At 39.3% G+C, this 17,429-nt stretch overlaps 1 protein-coding gene across 3 annotated transcripts in view; it reads right to left on the bottom strand.

Annotated features, from left to right (window-relative positions):
* The window catches only part of ACER3 (alkaline ceramidase 3), a 169,620-nt gene that overhangs the window by 40,452 nt on the left and 111,739 nt on the right, over positions 1 to 17,429 (bottom strand). For all 3 annotated transcript variants that reach the window (XM_040489434.1, XM_040489435.1, XM_040489436.1), the window contains 3 exons: positions 9,721 to 9,773; positions 7,447 to 7,528; positions 2,768 to 2,803 (listed from right to left, as the gene is read on the bottom strand). In XM_040489434.1, coding sequence (XP_040345368.1) covers positions 2,768 to 2,803; positions 7,447 to 7,528; positions 9,721 to 9,773 — 171 coding nt within the window. The remainder of the gene's footprint in view (positions 1 to 2,767; positions 2,804 to 7,446; positions 7,529 to 9,720; positions 9,774 to 17,429) is intronic.

The following is a 17,429-nucleotide window of genomic DNA, read 5'->3' as shown; positions in this document are numbered from 1 at the left end:
TAAAAAGAAGAAAATCAATTCTAATAACAGGTCAGCATAGGATATTCTAGATTAGACTTTGGGACAAAGGCCTGTTCAAATAAAGCTTTACAAATAGCAGGAAATATAGTGGGCCATCTTCCCTATCTTGCTTTTTAATATAAGAGGAAGAAATAATTCAGCTATATGTAACAGATGTATTTTATAGCCCTATTCTGAGTCACCCAAGCAGACAGATTGCACCCTGGTTAGCACTGCTTTTACACATTATGAGATGTATATACTATAAATGTTTAAAAAAATTTTTTTAGCATTTGTTTAGTTTTGAGAGACAGAGAAAGACAGAGTGCAAGCAGGAGAGGGGCAGAGAGAGAGAGGGGGTACTGAATCTAAAGCAGGTTCCAGGTTCTGAGCTGTCAGCCTAGAGCCCAACACGAGTCTCAAACCCATAAACCGTGAGATCATGACCTGAGCTGAAGTCAGACGCTTAACCAACTGAGCCACCCAGGCCCCTATAAATATTTTTTTACAAGTCTATCTTCCTGACCAGCGAGTTCCTTGAGACCAGCGACCCTGTCTCATTTGCTTTGGTTTCTTAATATTAATTAACATTTACTGAGTACTTCCCATGGTAGGAGATATACATTATCTCATTTTTTTATTGATTTATTTTTAAAAAGATTTTATTTTTAAGTAATCTCTACACTCCTCACAGCACTCAGTTACAACCCAGAGATCAAGAGTCGCATGTTCTACCAACTGAGCACCCTCGTATTAGCTCATTTAATCCTCAGACAACCTTAGGAAATTATTATACCAATTTTAGAGACACAGTATAATGAGCTCTCAAGAGCAGGGACCTTATTAATTTATTCAATAGTGTATCTCTTATACCTAGTACCATACCTGGCATATTGAAGGCACTTAAAAAGTATCTGTGGAATAATGAGGAAACCAAAACTCAAAGAAGTTAAGTAACTTGTCCAGTGTATACAGCTAGTAATTGGAGAGACCAGATTTAAATCCAGGTCCGCCTGACTTTATCTTCAAATTTTTGTTCTATTGCCTCTCTATTTCCAACTTCCAGCTCAGTATTTGGCACTGAGAAGGTACACAGTGGACATCTGTTGAATGAATGTCTTCTGCCTTCAGACTACTTATCCATTTCACCCTAGCATTCCTCTACTTCTTTACTTCTCTCCTGAGAAGGCCTGAGATAAAACACAGAACTATAAGCTTTCATCCTGCCTCCCTCCCTATCAGCATACATCCATACATACCACTATCCATAGAGAAAAAAAATTTATTACTGGGAAAAGAACACATGAAAGTTGCAGCATGGGAAGTTACACAAATAGTTTGATACTTTTATTACATAACCATAGTATAAAATAGATCTAAAACACAAAATGGAAAATGGATGGTCATAAACTTACAAAAATTAACCTCAAATTTCTGAATTTTATTTTTTTGTGGCTATGTTTTTTTCTTTCTTATAAAGACAAATAAGAAATTTACAAAAGCCGAAGTCTTCTTATAAACTTCATTCTTTACGCTGTGCCAATAAATCTTTCTAAATAAAGAGGTAATTCCATAATGACCTACTTTAAGCTCAAACAAACAGGAAAGTGAAGATGTCCTGTTTATAACACCTACTTTCAGCTTGTCTGTAGAAAAATAATGTGGCACAATAATGTGGTTTTGGAATTTGTTTCAAAAAACAGATTTCAGTTAGATGATTATTATCTAGTTCAAGTTTAAAAAGTTACAGGAACACTTACTTTTTATATAAGCACAAAATATTCTAAAATTACAAGGCTTCTGATAATGTGTCCTTATTTATGTATTGTTTGTTTGCTGGCTTTTTAAAAGAATGGTGACAAGAGTCAAACAAATCTAGGTTACAATCCTGGCTCTGTCCCTTAGTAACTGTGTAACTGTTGGGCAAATTCTTAGTATCTCTGAGCTCACTTCCCTTAAAATGTGAATAATAATCCCTAATTCGTAGAACTGCTGGAAAGATTAGAGTCTGTGCAGTAATGGGCATAGTGCCAGGCACATGGTAGCATTCAATTAACAAGAGCTCTATGGGGCGCCTGGGTGGCTCAGTCGGTTAAGCATCCGACTTCGGCTCAGGTCGTGATCTTGCGGTCCGTGAGTTCGAGCCCCGCGTCAGGCTCTGTGCTGACCGCTCAGAGCCTGGAGCCTGTTTCGGATTCTGTGTCTCCCTCTCTCTCTGACCCTCCCCCATTCATGCTCTGTCTCTCCGTCTCAAATATAAACAAACGTTAAAAAAATTAAAAAAAAAAGAGCTCTCTTTATTTAGGGTCTACTACTTGATTTTACTCTGGTTCCACTATGGGATGCACTTAAATCATTATTTCCTATAGCAAAGTTTCCTGTGTTTGCTTTTCTCAATGTAAATTAACCTCCCACCTCAAAAAACTCATTAAAATAGGCATTAGGGGGAAAATATTCAAGGAATTTTCAGTCTATCTTTTCTAGAAAATAGTGTCATAAAAAGGACTTTGTATGTGTATGTGTATGTGTATAAATGCTCTCGGGTTTTTTTCTGCTTATAAGGAACACTGCACCTGCGTTACCGACTACAGCCAGCTGGGTCTGGGCATTGATATCCTATAGGCACTTGAGTTTGTTTTAAATACTTTCATAGGACATCTACCACTTTATTTTCAGAAATTATATCTGCATATAATTTATCAGAAAAGGAAACGAAATGCAGGCAAGTACTGTTAAACAATTAAGTGTTAATAGTTTTTTAATTTACCTGATGGAATACAGGCTCCTTTACCTTAAGGTAAACCTACAAAATATTAAAAGAAACACATGTGAATGAAGTGCATTACGAGGGGGAAGAAAACCTATTCCAGTAATTCTGCAAATCCCAAACCTCCCTGCCTCCTAGTCCTGTTACTTAGATCGGACTCCAGCCATGTAAAACCAGTCAGATTAGGTGGCATGCCACAGAAGGGACAGTAGCTACTGGCGGGTCTCCCCCAGTGCTAGTTTGACCACGGTGAACTAAATGTTTCAAGGCTGTTTTGGATTACTCTGGCTTCTTGGCCTCTGCATCAGCATCAAGGAAGGGCAAAGATGCACACAGTTTACTCATAAGGGCTGAAGAGGGTCTACTGACAATGCCTATAATACAGTTTTTTCTACAGCAGAAAGAACACTGGAGTTAAAGACAGGAGTTCAATTTCAGACTCTGCCACTGACTTGCTACACACCTCGAGCAAGGACTCACTTAACCAAAAGACTCATTTTTTCCTTATCTGGGTAATAGGAATAACAGTGGTGGGGAACAATAAGCTAAAAGACGTGAAAGTGTTCAGCATATAATGCACGCTCAATAACTGAATACATTTACAACAAATTTCTTGTACTTTCTTTTACTTCCAAAGCCTCTTAACCCGTCTACCTAGATGCATTCCCAGTTACACAAACCCTAGTTTTAGGTTCCAGTGTCATGTGGGTGATTAAGTGCAATGCCTGTTTAAGATTCAGCATGCATTTACTGCCCTGTAGGAGTATGCCTTTAAAATGACATGGTAAAGAGTAATCAAAATTCAAATCATAATCCTGGAACGATTCCCATCACTTAGGAGACAAGTCCAAATTTCAAAGCCTTCCATGATCTCACTCCTGACTTTCTGTTCGGCTTCATTGCTCTCCTCTTGTCCCTATTTCATCCTAGGCTCCAAAAAGTACAGTGCTTCCCCAAATGTGCTACTTCAATACCTCCAGATCTTTAAACATGCTGCTCTTTACTTCGTTCAGAAACCCTCCCCTGCTCGCACACTTTCATCTTCCAAGATTCAGCTCAAACCATCCCTCTTTCTTGAAGTCTTTTCTGGGTCCTTCTCCACTCAGCAGAAGCTGCCACTCACCCTCCTTCAGGCCCTCACTGACCATGTATAAACATCATGTAATTTGTTGGTTTGTTTCTCTCCCCTACAAGGCAATAATCTCTTTGACAGATATCTCTTTGGCAGATATCTCTATATCCTCATTTAATACAGTACTGATCTCACAAAATTTTATGTAATTTTACAATTTGGCTACAAAATTTCTTATTCCTGTAGGAAGTTCCTACCCTCACTACAATAACAGCAGATTATTTCTTTTAAGCACCCATACAGCTTTAGTAGGAAGATGTGTATGAGACACTATCTGTAACTCTAAACTCAGTAAGGAAGAATGCTTTTCATCTCTGAAATGTGTTGTCAAAATATTAATTTTCCTTTGTATAGCTTCATATTCTCATTGTTATTAATAAATGAAATGCAAAAGGGCATGCTCTTTAAGACTTTTTTTAAGGCAAAAGAATTATGGAGTCCTTACTATGTGCCAAGTATTAATTTTCCTACATGAAATGTACGCTATTATTATCTTCATCGAACAGACAAGGAAAACTAATGCCCAAGTTTGGCTTGTGACTTGCCAAGTGACTTGCCCAAGGTTCCCAGTTAAATGTTGGTTCAAATTTAGATCTAACCGACTCCCAAGCCTGTATTTCCAACCACTGAACTTAGAAAGTGGTCCAGTCTTGGGGCACCTGGGTGGCTCAGTCGGTTGAGCATCCGGCTTCGGCTCAGGCCAAGATCTCACGGTTTGTGACTTCAAGCCCCACATCGGGCTCTGTGCTGACAGCTCAAAGCCTGGAGCCTGTTTCAGATTCTGTGTCTCCCTTTCTCTCTGCTCCTCCCCTGCTCGTGCTCGCTCTCGCTCTCTCTCTCTCTCTCTCTCTCTCTCTCTCAAAAAAAAAAAAAAACATAAAAAAAAAAAAAAAAAAAAAAAAAAAAGAAAGTGGTCCAGTCTTAACTCTGCCAGCAATTTTCCATATGAACTTGGCTGGCCAGACAAGTAAGTCATTAACACTCTCTGGACTTTGTTCTCTTCTTTTTTACAACAACAAGATTTCTTTTCATCTCTGAAACACTAGGATTTTCTCACAATCAAGGAGTATGTAGTTTATGCAAGGACAGTGCAGGGCAGTGTAGAAGCATAAGAAAATAGTGTATCTGTTCTTTCAACCTTCTATTCACCTTCTCAGGTCACTGATAATCTAACTTCTGCCTCCATCAATCTATTGCTGACAGTATGCTTATTATGGTTACTTGGTCTTTTAATTGAAATTTTTATGGGTCAAACTTCAATCTTATTTTACTCAACCTCTCAGTGGCAACTAATACTGTTACTCCTTCTGGAAATCTCTTCATACTTTGTGATATTAGGCTCTCTAGTTTGCCTATGTTTCTGACTACTTGTTCTCAGTTTCCTTTGCTGGCTCCATTTCTCCTACCTGACCCTCAAATGTCAGTGTTCCCATGTACAGCATGGTGATTATACCTAATACTGGGCTGAATACTGGCACTTTGCTAAGAAAACAGATTTCAGGTGGTCTTCTCTCTCTCTCTCTCTCTCTCTCATACACACACACACACACACACACACACACACACACACGGCAACGATGTGAGAAGCTATGTTAATTAGTTTGCCTATAGTAATCATTTCACTATGCATATCAAATCATCATGCTGTACACCTTGAATGTATATAACTTTTATTTTTAAAGTGTTGACTCATTGAAATCCTTAGGCATTATGAAAGTTTGCATAGTGACAGGATGTGAATGTCAAATAGACAAATCAACTGTAACTTTTAGAACTTTTAGGGTAAAGTATCATAAATGTATACTCTTGTTTATCTCTGTCAAAAAAAAAAGTGTTCCATAGGGTTGCATCTTTGGTAATTTTAATGGTTCATGCTATCTGTGCCAGTTCATCTGTTCTCGCATTTCTAGTACCTCCCATACCAATTCTCAAACCCACATCTTTAGCTCAGCCTACCTGTTAATAAGCCTCAGGTGTCATTAACATCAGGCATCTCAATCTCAACACATTCCAAATTGAATTTATCTACCTCTACTCTGTGACACAAACCTACTCATTATCTTTCCTGCAAAATCTGCTCTTCCTTGAAGTTTTCCATCTTGGTTAAGAACCTATTATGTACCACGATGGCCAGGCTGTAAACAGAGGCATCATTCTAGACAATTCCTTTTTACCCCATACCCACACCCTCTACTTAGTGGGTCACAAGTCTTACGGATTGTTATTTATGACAGCGTCTTTTTTTTTTTTAAGATTTTATTTTTTTAAGTAATCTCTACACCCAATGCAGGGCTCAAACCGACAATCCAGAGATCAAGAGTCACGCAGCTTTACTGACTGAGCCAGCCAGGTGCCCCTATGACAGCTTCTTTGCATCCCCACACCTATTTTACTTCAGTCGGAGTCTCATATTTTGCCTAAGCAAATGCAAAAGTCCCTGAGTCTAGCCTCATATTCCTCTAATCCATCCTCTAAAATCAGTCATCTTTCTAACTAACCATGTTCTTCCTCAGCTATGGATCAGTTAATGGCTTCAAATTACCTTGAAGATAAAAATCCCAGTGTATACAAGGGTCTTTATAATCTGACATTTATCTCATTAACTAGACTCATTCACTCATCACCACTTAACATATACTCTAGCCATATTAAATCTCTCCTGTTTCTGCTGGTAGTGATGATTTAATCAGAAAATGAAGTACTCAGTGTAGTATCTGGCACATAGTAAGTGCTTAAAAATGATAGTTTATTATGTTCCAAGGTTCTATGCCTAGGGACAATGTAACAGTCTATTTAGAAATACTTCATCACATTCTTGCCCCAGGGGCCTGGCAAACTCTTAACCATCAGTTAAAAGCCAGTTAAAAGGAGCTTTCCTTGACAAACCCAAGTAATTTTCATTCATGTGTCTTCTCATCATTTAACTAGTTCTTACCATTATTATTGTAATCATCATCTTTTGATGCAATTCTGTGCTTACATCTTTGATTTCTCTACTTGAATGTATTCCTTAAGCATAGCAACTGCTTCTTCGCCGTCTTTGGATTTTCTACTGCTTGATATGATAGGTTTGCAATTCGCATTTGTTGAAATGAATTATCTCTTAATACAAAATGCACTTTACTTGAGGGAAAAAAGCACTAGGATAGGATGAGAAGTGACCATGAACTCATTATCAGGAAAAGGTTAACCATTAAAGTAGTCACAGTAGGCCCAACAGAGCAGAATCAATCACTTTCTTTTAACAAATGGGCGGTACTATGTCCATCCATGAAAAAAAGTTAATTCTTTCCCCATTGCTACTAAATATTTGCCCTTTGACTTTTTCTCCCTTCAAATAAATAAATAAACAGATTTTTAAAAAGTTGTCTCAACTTTTTGTTGAGAAATAACACCTAAACAGGAGATAAAGAAACAGTATCTGTGAGTTTTGTGTAGAAACATTTCAGTTTGAACAGCATGAAGCAAACACTAGAAGTAAAATGTGCCAAACTCCGCACACGGCTGGTTCACATGCTTAATCTCTTAGAAACAAAATATGACTTACTGTGGTTACTATTAAACTGAAAAGAACTAAGATAAAAAGCAGATGGTAGTTTACAGAGTTCTTCATCTTGAAACATTCAAACCTTTAAAAAAATAGAGAAAGAAACTTGTTTTAGAATATGTAACTAGGAAAACAAATAGAATGCTGTTTTAACGCTTGTGTACACATCTCTGGATCCAGCGATGCCCCCATTTCCTCCCAAACTCTCGTCTTAGAGAATTTGCACTGCCTACTTGCACCTCCGCCAAGACGCTGGGTGAATCAGGAGTAGGCACCTGGCTTCAGTTGGAACAATGAGAGGCTCTCTCCTGAAAACTTGGGAGCTTGGGAGCCAGAGACTGAATCAATTAAGTGTACAGAATCCAAGTATAAAGGCTCATGGATTGAAAATCTGATGCTGGTATTTGGGCAGCTAAATTGAATGAACAAGAAGATGAATGAGCAGAGAAGTGATCTGCATGGAGAGAAAAATAAAGCAGATTCAAAGACTTGAGACCATGCGAAGAAGGAATGGGGAGAAGAGCGGGAGACAGAATCTGCCCTTGAGTTGTAGCCAGGCTATACTTCCTGCTATTATGTTTCATCTATTTCCTCATGTCCCTAAAATAAATAAATCTCTCTGAACTCAAGCTGGCTTGGGTAGGTTTCTAAATCTTGTGAGCCATTCTGACTAAGGCACGCTATTACAGAAAATATCACTGTATTATAATGGTTTCTTTTACCAGTCTCCTCAACCAGATTGTGAACAACTCGTGTGCAGGGATAAAATATTTTTCTCATGTATCTAATCACTAGGCTCACTTAATCAACTGAGCCACCCAGGCAGCCCTGGCCCACATTATTTCTAAGATCTCTTTTACCTTTAAGTTCTGTTACTTGATGACTTATTAAAAAAAGCTCACCTGAAGGTGTTTTTCTAGATCAGGAGCAGCAAACTACCGCCCAAAGGCTCAAGCTCTTTTTGGGTAAATAACACAGTCACGAGCATTTGTCTACCTATTATCGGGGTGCCTGTAGCTTCAACACTACACAAGCAGAGATGAAGATCAACAGAGACCACAGGCCCACAAAACCTAAAATAATTACTATCTGTCCCTTTACAGAAAAAAATTCAGATGAGCTCTTTTTAATAATATATTTTCTCAAACGATTCTGATTTTTAGATATCTTTAGAAGAAAATATTCTTGAGCTAGCAATGATGATCACATCGAAAAGAACCAGATAACACATCACATAAGGCTTTAGAGAAGTTTTAAGTACTAGTGCTAGGAAACTGAAGGCATACTTAGAAGGCAAGGTTATTAAACTTTGTAGTTCAATTTCCAACTCTGACACTTACAACTACACAGCTTAGGCAAGTCACCTAAGCAGAAGCTCGGCTTATGTCCTTAGAAAAGTTACTAAATCTGTGCTTTACTTCATCATCTATAAAATGAGGATAATACCAAGTTACCTTGCACAATTGAGAGAATTAGAGATGGCTTTTACACTGCCTAGCACAATTACAGGTACAAAGGACATAAATATTATTTTTATGGCACACTATATAAAATTTTTACCTAATTTGTATACATTCAGGGTGCCTGGGTGGCTCAGTTGCTTATGCGTCTGACTCTTGATTTTGGCTCAGGTCATGATCTCACGGGTCCATGAGATGGAGTCCCATACTCTCAGCATGAAGCCTGCTTAGGATTCTCTCTCTCTCTGCCCCTCCCCCGTGTTCTCTAATAAACTTAAAAATTTTTTAAATAAAAATAAATTTGTATGGGCGCCTGGGTGGCTCAGCCAGTTAAATGTCCAACTTCGGCTCAGGTCATGATCTTGCGGTTTGTGAGTTAAGGCCCTGCGTCGGGCTCTGTGCTGACAGCTCAGAGCCTGGAGCTTGCTTCGGATTGATTCTCTGTCTCCCCCTCTCTCTCTCTTCCTTCCCTGCCCACACTCTGTTTATCTCTCTCTCAAAAATAAATAAACACTAAAAAAATTAAAAAAAAATTTTTGCTTACATTCATAACTCAAGGAAAGGCAGACTATGCAAGTCAAATTTAAGTAACAGTCTATCTAAACTTTTATGAGATCATAAAAGTTAATAAACAACATTATTATAACTTCCCAGATATTATACTTTACATGAAGATCACAGAAGTTAGAACCTTTTACACTATTACAACCTCCCAGTAATATAACAGGGTTAACTATATTACTTAATTCAGTATGAAGTGAATATGAATTTTAAAATGTATCAAACAACTGAATTTTAAACGTTAAGTACTTACATGCAGTACACAAATATACAACAGCTGTAAATCATTGGGAGTTCATCCAATAGCTATAAGAAACAAAGAAAGAGCACTTGAATATTGTAGAGGTGCAATTATTATACAAATAAAAATAAAACGTCAGAATGATTATGATAGTCACCTCTTATTATCTAATATCTTTTACTAATTCTTTCATATATTTAACATCTTATTTACTCTGAGTGTTGGGGAAGGTCATTGAAAGGAAGTGACCGTTGGTTGACCTGTGAACTGGACCTGGGCAACTGGGGGCTCCTCACCTCTACCCATCCTTGGAATAGGACTTCTGCTTTTCTTGCTCCCAGAGGCAGTTCCAAGGACATAGACTTAGACATAGTCTTAGACAATGATGTGGTACCCTTGAGATAGTGATGTTGCTGTTGAAAACACCTGCAAGGTATACCTTACTGAACCTAACTAAGGCCTCTTTATGAATGTTCAAGATTCGGTGGGCAGGTGGGGAGACCCATTGCTGCCACCCAAGACAAGCCTCGTATGTAAGTACTCTCTGCCTATTAAAACTGCCAACTACCAACCTGGAGTGGCCTGCCTCTTTCTTCTGCCTTTCTCTGCCCTCTGCTTATGGGGGTTGGTTTGTTGTTGTTGAACAAACAAGCTTATCCATCCATCTATCCTAATGTACACACCTAAATAGGACGCCTGACTCACTAGGCAGCTCAGATCAGTTCAGTACCACAAACTATGTTATCATACTTCCAGGAAAGACCTATGTCTATCATCTCTAGGGGTGTGGGTCCTATCAATGTTCTTTTGCATTTTCCCTTTTCCTAGAACACCTAAGATGGATAAAATGTCCACTAATATACATTAAGAAGGGATATTAATGGCTGGGAAAGTCATTTGGTTAATCTAAGTAACCTATGTTTCTGAAAAATATTATTAGCAATAATAATTATAACTATTACGTATTAAACTACAAGCTACACACTAAGCTAAATGTTGCAGATAGGTTGTTTCTAATCCTTAAACCAATCCTATAGAAGTTAGTTGTTGAGCATATAATGAAAACAAGACATAGTCATTGCCTTTGAGGGATTCACATTCTAGTGAGGTGGAGGGAATGAAAAACGTGATTAAATATAAAGATTCCATTTTGACAACCATAAGAGTCATAAAGATTTTCCTTACAGGAGTGATACATAACCTGAGACCTAGAAAATACGCAGATATGAGTAAGATGAAGAGGGACTGAGGGGAAGAGGAGAACCCGTAAGCAGTGGAAATATAATGTGCAAAGGTCCTGTTGCAGGAAGGGGATTTCAAGAAATGAAAATGTTCATTGAGATTGAAGCTTAATTAATGATGAAGAGAAAGGACATAAAATGAGGCTGGAGAGATAAGCAGCAAATAGATCAGGCAAGCGTTTTAGGCTGAAAGGGATTTTTTTTTTATGTTTATTTTTTGAGAGAGAGAGAGATAAACAGAGCGTGAGTAGAGAGGGAGACACAGAATCCGAAGCAGGCTCCAGGCTCTGAGCTGCCAGCACAGAGCCCGACACAGGGCTTGAACTCATACGCGGTGAGATCATGACCTGAGCTGAAGTCGGACACTTAACTGACTGAGCCACTCAGATGCCCCAGCCACTGAAAAGATTTAAACTAAGTGGCTGTCTTCATGAGCTTGGGCTGTTATAGCAATACCTTAGACTGGGTAGCTAAAACAACAGAATTTATTCCTCACAGCTCTGGAGGTTGGGAGGCCCAAGATGATGATACTGGCAGATTTGGTACTTGGTGAAAGTTCTCTTCTTGACTTGCAGATGGCTGCCTTCTCTGTAACCTCACATGGGAAAGGGTAACAGAGAGCAAGTTCTCTGGTCTCTTCTTAGAAGGACACTAATCCCATCATGAAAACCCCATCCTCATAACCTCATCTAAACGTAATGACCGTCTTAAGGTCCCATCTCCAAATATTGTCACACACGGTTCTAGAGATTCAACATATGAGGGGACACAATTCACTCTATAGTGGTGGTGGCAGTGTGTTTAAAATATAGGTTTTATTATTTTTCAGATATGGTGAGGCCAACAGATCAGGAGATGACTGCCACGGAAAAGACAGTTTGTTATTCACAGTTCCTAAGAGGAGGCATGCCATGCCAAGCAGGGCCACAAGGGAAAGCACCACCATCAGTCAGGAGGCACAATGAGCAAGGGGGAAGCATAGATGACAGCCCTTATTGTGGTTTCCCAGAGAAAGGCAAAGTAAGGGAGGGTAAGCAGGTTTAGCATTGGCTAATTTGAATAATTTCAGCAGGCTCTAGGGGCTAGGAGCTATCTGGTACGTGGCGGTGGTGATTAGGGCATGGATTTTAAAATCTGGGTAACACAAATATGAAAGTCCTATTTCAAAACCATAAGTAGCAAAATTATGACTGGTAAAGAACACAGAGTTCCAGGATAGCGTGGGGTGTGTGTGTCTGAAGAGGAGTCTGAAGAGGTAGGCAGAGGCCAGATCACAGCCTGTGAGCCTGACTTATGGCAAGTATCAAAGATGTTTAAAAAGTGACACACCTTCTGGAGACCAGGGACTGTATTTTACACATCTCATTTCTAACACTTGTACAAAGCCTAGCAAACACTGCTCAAAGAATGGAAACAACTAGTTTTGTCTGTAGGAACAGTATTTGTCTTCTGGTATGACAAATGGATGGGGGAAGCAGGGACACCAATTAGGAAACAGTTATAGAAATGAGGCCTGGGGATGATGGATTAAGGTCGTGGCTGTGCAGACAGCTAGAGGTAGACGTATTTGAGAGCTACTCTGGAAGTTGAATCAAGAGCTTTCAGTGTTTCCAGTAGTGAGAAAGCAGAAGAAATTAAAGATGAATCACAGGTTTTTAGCCTGGGCTTTCAGTGTAAGGTGTTTCCATTCATTGAGATAGGGAGCAAAGGAGAAAGAAGGGTAATATTTATAACCAGAACATGTATTATTTACAATAGCATGTAAGCTATTTTTGTTTTTGTATTATAAGGAAAATTATAGATGAACAAACATTTTTCTTTGGTTTTGTTTTCTAGGATAAGTATGAGAAATTTATTTTTTTTTTACTTATGAGAAGAAGATGAATACTTTGTTTATACTAGCATCTATTTTTTTCCACTATCAATCATATATGCTCAGTAGAGAATACCTAAAAATCTCTTCTAATATTAAAATTCTATGATTCTAAATTATTCTCTGGTACTTTCCACTTTTCTACTAGTGTCTCTACTCCTCCTCTAATGTTTTTCTCAAACCCAGTCCCAAATGCATTGCTTTTGGCTAGTCGCCGAAAGTATGTGACACATTAATCATGAGAAAGGAGTAGGTCATAGCTTACAATATTACCCTTCACTGAGGCACACATAATAGTACTCAAAGGAATGAATCACTAACAATGAATCCATAATGGTGGTTTCAGGCACTCTGACTAGCTAAAGAAAAAGGAAGGAAAGTATTACTTATGAAACACTTATTTACCAGATCCTATGATGACACTTTCACAAATGCCAATCAATTGATCCTCACAATACTCCTATAGGTATTATTAAATCCATTAGATAGATGAAGAAACAAAAGCTCAGCAAAATTAAGTGGCATATCTATGCTCAAACAGCCAGCAAAGTGGTAGTAGAATTGGAACTGGAGCCCAAGAGCCACCTGGCAATAATAAATCTAAAGAAAATACCATCCAAGCTCCAAATTGTTCTTAAGAGAGTAAGACAGAACTGTCAATATCTGCTTGTGCCCAGTGTAGGCAGAAGTAGAGACTAGGCCTCCAATTTCTCTTACAGCTATAACAAGCTGGTGAAATTGTTCACTGACCACCAGGGTCAGCTCAGTGGCAACACTATCATTTCTCTTTTTTAATTTTAATTTTTAAATTTACATCCAAGTTAGTTAGCCTATAGTACAATAACGATCTCAGGAATAAATTCCACTGATTCATCCCCTATGTATAACACCCAGTGTTCATCCCAACAAGTGTCTTCCTTAATGCCCCTTATCCATTTAGCCCATCCCCTTGCCCACAACCCCTTCAGCAACTGTTTGTTCTTTATATTTAACAGTCTCTTATGTTTTGTCCCCCTCCCTGTTTTTATATTACTTTTGCTTCCCTTCCCTTATGTTCATCTGTTTTGTATCTTAAATTCCACATATCAGTGAAGTACAACACTATCATTTCTTATGTTGCTTCAGTGACTGTGCATAAAAAATGATGGCCTACCATAGTTGAGCCAAATTTATCCTGAAAGGAGACAAGACAGGGAATCTTCAAGGAATATTCACAATCATTTTGTATTTATTTTTAAAAAAAAATTTTTTTTCAACGTTTATTTATCTTTGGGACAGAGAGAGACACAGCATGAACGGGGGAGGGAGACACAGAATCGGAAACAGGCTCCAGGCTCTGAGCCATCAGCCCAGAGCCCGACGCGGGGCTCAAACTCACGGACCGCGAGATCGTGACCTGGCTGAAGTCGGACGCTTAACCGACTGCGCCACCCAGGCGCCCCATCATTTTGTATTTAAATTAGAGAGATAGGGACGCTGTTTAAAAAAGCCCTTTAATACTGATGATTCTTCCTTCGTAAATCATTGGGAAATTGGGTCATGTACCATTTCTGCACAGATAGGCAAGCGCATAAAACCACACCATTGTAGAACAAAAGGGGCAAGAAATAAGGCATCTGTCCAATCTGTCCCCAAAGTTGGTAAAGTAGTATCATAGTAATGATAAAGCACAGAATCTACAATCTCAGGTTCAAAGGCTATCTGGTCCATTCCAATGCTGTTATCTTGGTAACAATCTTACCAACGATTAAGTTGATACGCAAATCAAAGTGTGTCCCACCTCTGCTCCAAATCTATTAATGGCTTATAGGGGATAAAGTTCAAGAGGCTTAGATTTGGCCTCTGGTTAGTTTCCCAAAACACATCTCTTACCATTTAGTTCAAGGCTGCCCAGAGCAGGTGCTCAACAATGTAACAAATGTTAGCTATTGTTACTGGTAGCACTATGGCCGTCATTACCACATATTCCCACTCCATCCATGGCTAACAGTGTATTAATTGCAGTGCCCCGAGATGCCAGACAAACTCAACTCTGTGGGTTCTAGATGGCCTGGCAAATTCCTACCCATCCTTGAACATGCAACTCAAACATGTGTCTGAGTCATTTGCGTGAAACCCCTTTGCTGACCTACTTCCTCTAAAAAATTTCTTTCCATTTCCATAGCATCCTGTATGCCCCTTTACCACTGCACTTACTAGCATATTACCTTCACTACTAGACCACAGATTCCTTGAGGAAAGGACTATATCATTTTTACCTATGCATATCTGTTGCCCAGGTACCAATTTTTGAACTAATGAAAATGTTTGTCCAGCTTATGCTTGGGCATAAGGACAGAGAAGTCAAGATCTCCGAAGGCAGCTCTTATCATCTACTGGCTCAGAAATTTTTCTCTATGTTGACCAAGGTGTCTCTTTATCTTTAACCCCACTAGAACCACAAAGAATAAATCTAATCCTTTTCAACATGTCAACCCTTCAAACACTGATTCATAAAACATTCACGTAGGGGATATACCAAGGTCAACAGAGACAGTTCCTGCTCTTGGGTAACTCACATTATGATAGAGAAGAAAAACACATAAATATATTTATGAGACAACAGATAAGGGAAATAACAGAGAAGCACAGAGTGCTGTGAAAGAACATATGAAGGGTACATATCCTACCCTGGGGCCGTGGAAGGCCGCCTAGAGGAGCTGCTGCTTTGGCTGAGACTTTAAAGGACGAACAGGAATTGTCCATGGGAGAGAAGGAAGTGCAACAGGGCCAGACATGAAAAATGCAGAGAACTGAGAGAATCTGCTATGTACAGCTGAGTTGGGGGAACTGGGCATGTCTTCTCTTCTTCAGGCTAAATATTCTCAGTTCCTTCTCCTCAAGCATCAGGACTAGATTTTTTAGCTCTATTTTTTAAAATTCTATTTATTTATTAAGAGAGAGGGAGAGAGAGAAGGTGGGGGGGGGGGCACAAATAGGGGAGGGGCAGAGAGAGAGAATCCCAAGCAGGCTCTATGCTGTCAGCATAATCTCACAACCATGAGATCATGACCTGAGCCAATATCAAGAGTTACACATTAACCAACTGAGCCACCCAGGCGCCCCTATATTTTTAGTTCTTTCACCATTCTGGTATTTTGCCAGGTCAGTCCTCAGAATTGAATATTGTCATGATCTATTCAGCACACAGTAGGAGAGCCTACTTCTTCCTTCGCTCAGATTCTTAGTCTCACCTTGTCTCAGCGCATTCATGCAGCTGTTTGTTTCTTTTATTACATTTTTTAAAGGTTTGTTTATTTTTGAGAGAGAGAGAGAGAGAGAGAGATAAAATGTGAGTGGGGGAGGGGCAGAGAGAGAGAGGGAGACACAGAATCTGAAGCAGGATCCAGGCTCTGAGCTGTCAGCACAGAGCCCAACGTGGGGCTCAAACCCACTAACTGTGAGATCATGACCTGAGCCAAAGCCGAACGCTTAACCAACTGAGCCACCCAGGCGCCCCAGTTGTTTCTTTATATATGTGATAGACACACGCTACCTTCCAGGGTTACTGTTTTAGGAATAGCATGAATGGACAGCAGGAATGATCCTAGAGATTTTAAAACTTATCTAGTTCTTAGAAAACATGTGCTTAAGGGAATGTCAGAGGTTGCTGTGTGCACGGAATTAGACTAGGTATGTTTTGTAAATTGTTCTGGCTACCCGTTACTGTCTAGCAAACCACCTTAAAACTCAGTGGCTTAAAATACTAATATTTACTTTGCTGATTAGTATGCATTTTGAGCTGACCTGGGAGGGAGAAGTTCATCTCTCCTTCACTCAACGTCAGCTGGGACAGCTCAAAGGCTGAGGGCTAGAATCATCTAAAGATTCACACACTCAAATTTTGGGCAGTTGATGCTGGCTGCAGTCTGGGGACTTCAGGTGAGGCTGTGGCAGCAACATCTATACATGGCCTTTCCACATGGCTGACTGGCTTCTTTACCACAAGGTGCTGGGTTCCTAGGGTAAGCATCCCAGGAGGATGAGGAAGAAGTTCTTCGCCTTTTGTGACTCACCCTTGGAAGTCATATAGCTTCCTGTCCACCATAGTAACAGTCTTGCCCAGATTCAAGGTCAAGGATCAGAGATCCTACCTCTTGAAGAGAGTCGATGTCACATTGTAATAACAGTGGGTGAGATGAGATATACTGGTGTTAACATCTTTGGAAAATACAATAATCCGCCACATAAATAAAACTCAAAACTGAATTAAATACCTCCACCCCCCCTTCCAAGAACAGGAGGTAGTCTGCTTTAGGATGAAGGGTATTCAGATTGGCTTATTATCATTACTATTCCTCCAAAGCACCTTAGGAATCTTTTAAAGTCTCTTTTCTTTTAAAACAAGCATAAACATGTATTTTCTTTATTGCAAAAGTATTTTATGCTCATTATAGGAAATCTGGAAAACACACAAATGAAATATAATTCTCTATAATCCCATACATAATCCAGGGATAACTACTATTTAATACTTCAATGCATCTCTTTAGTTATTCACTCATGTGGTTAAATGTCCGTCCTTCCTTCCTTCCTTCCTTCCTTCCTTCCTTCCTTCCTTCCTTCCT

The sequence above is a fragment of the Herpailurus yagouaroundi genome, unplaced genomic scaffold (assembly GCF_014898765.1).
Source record: "Herpailurus yagouaroundi ecotype Mexico unplaced genomic scaffold, PumYag 180, whole genome shotgun sequence".
NCBI classification, from domain to species: Eukaryota; Metazoa; Chordata; class Mammalia; order Carnivora; family Felidae; genus Herpailurus; species Herpailurus yagouaroundi.
The sequence above is the reverse complement of the archived record's forward strand: the minus strand, read 5'-3'. Positions and strand labels throughout refer to the sequence as shown.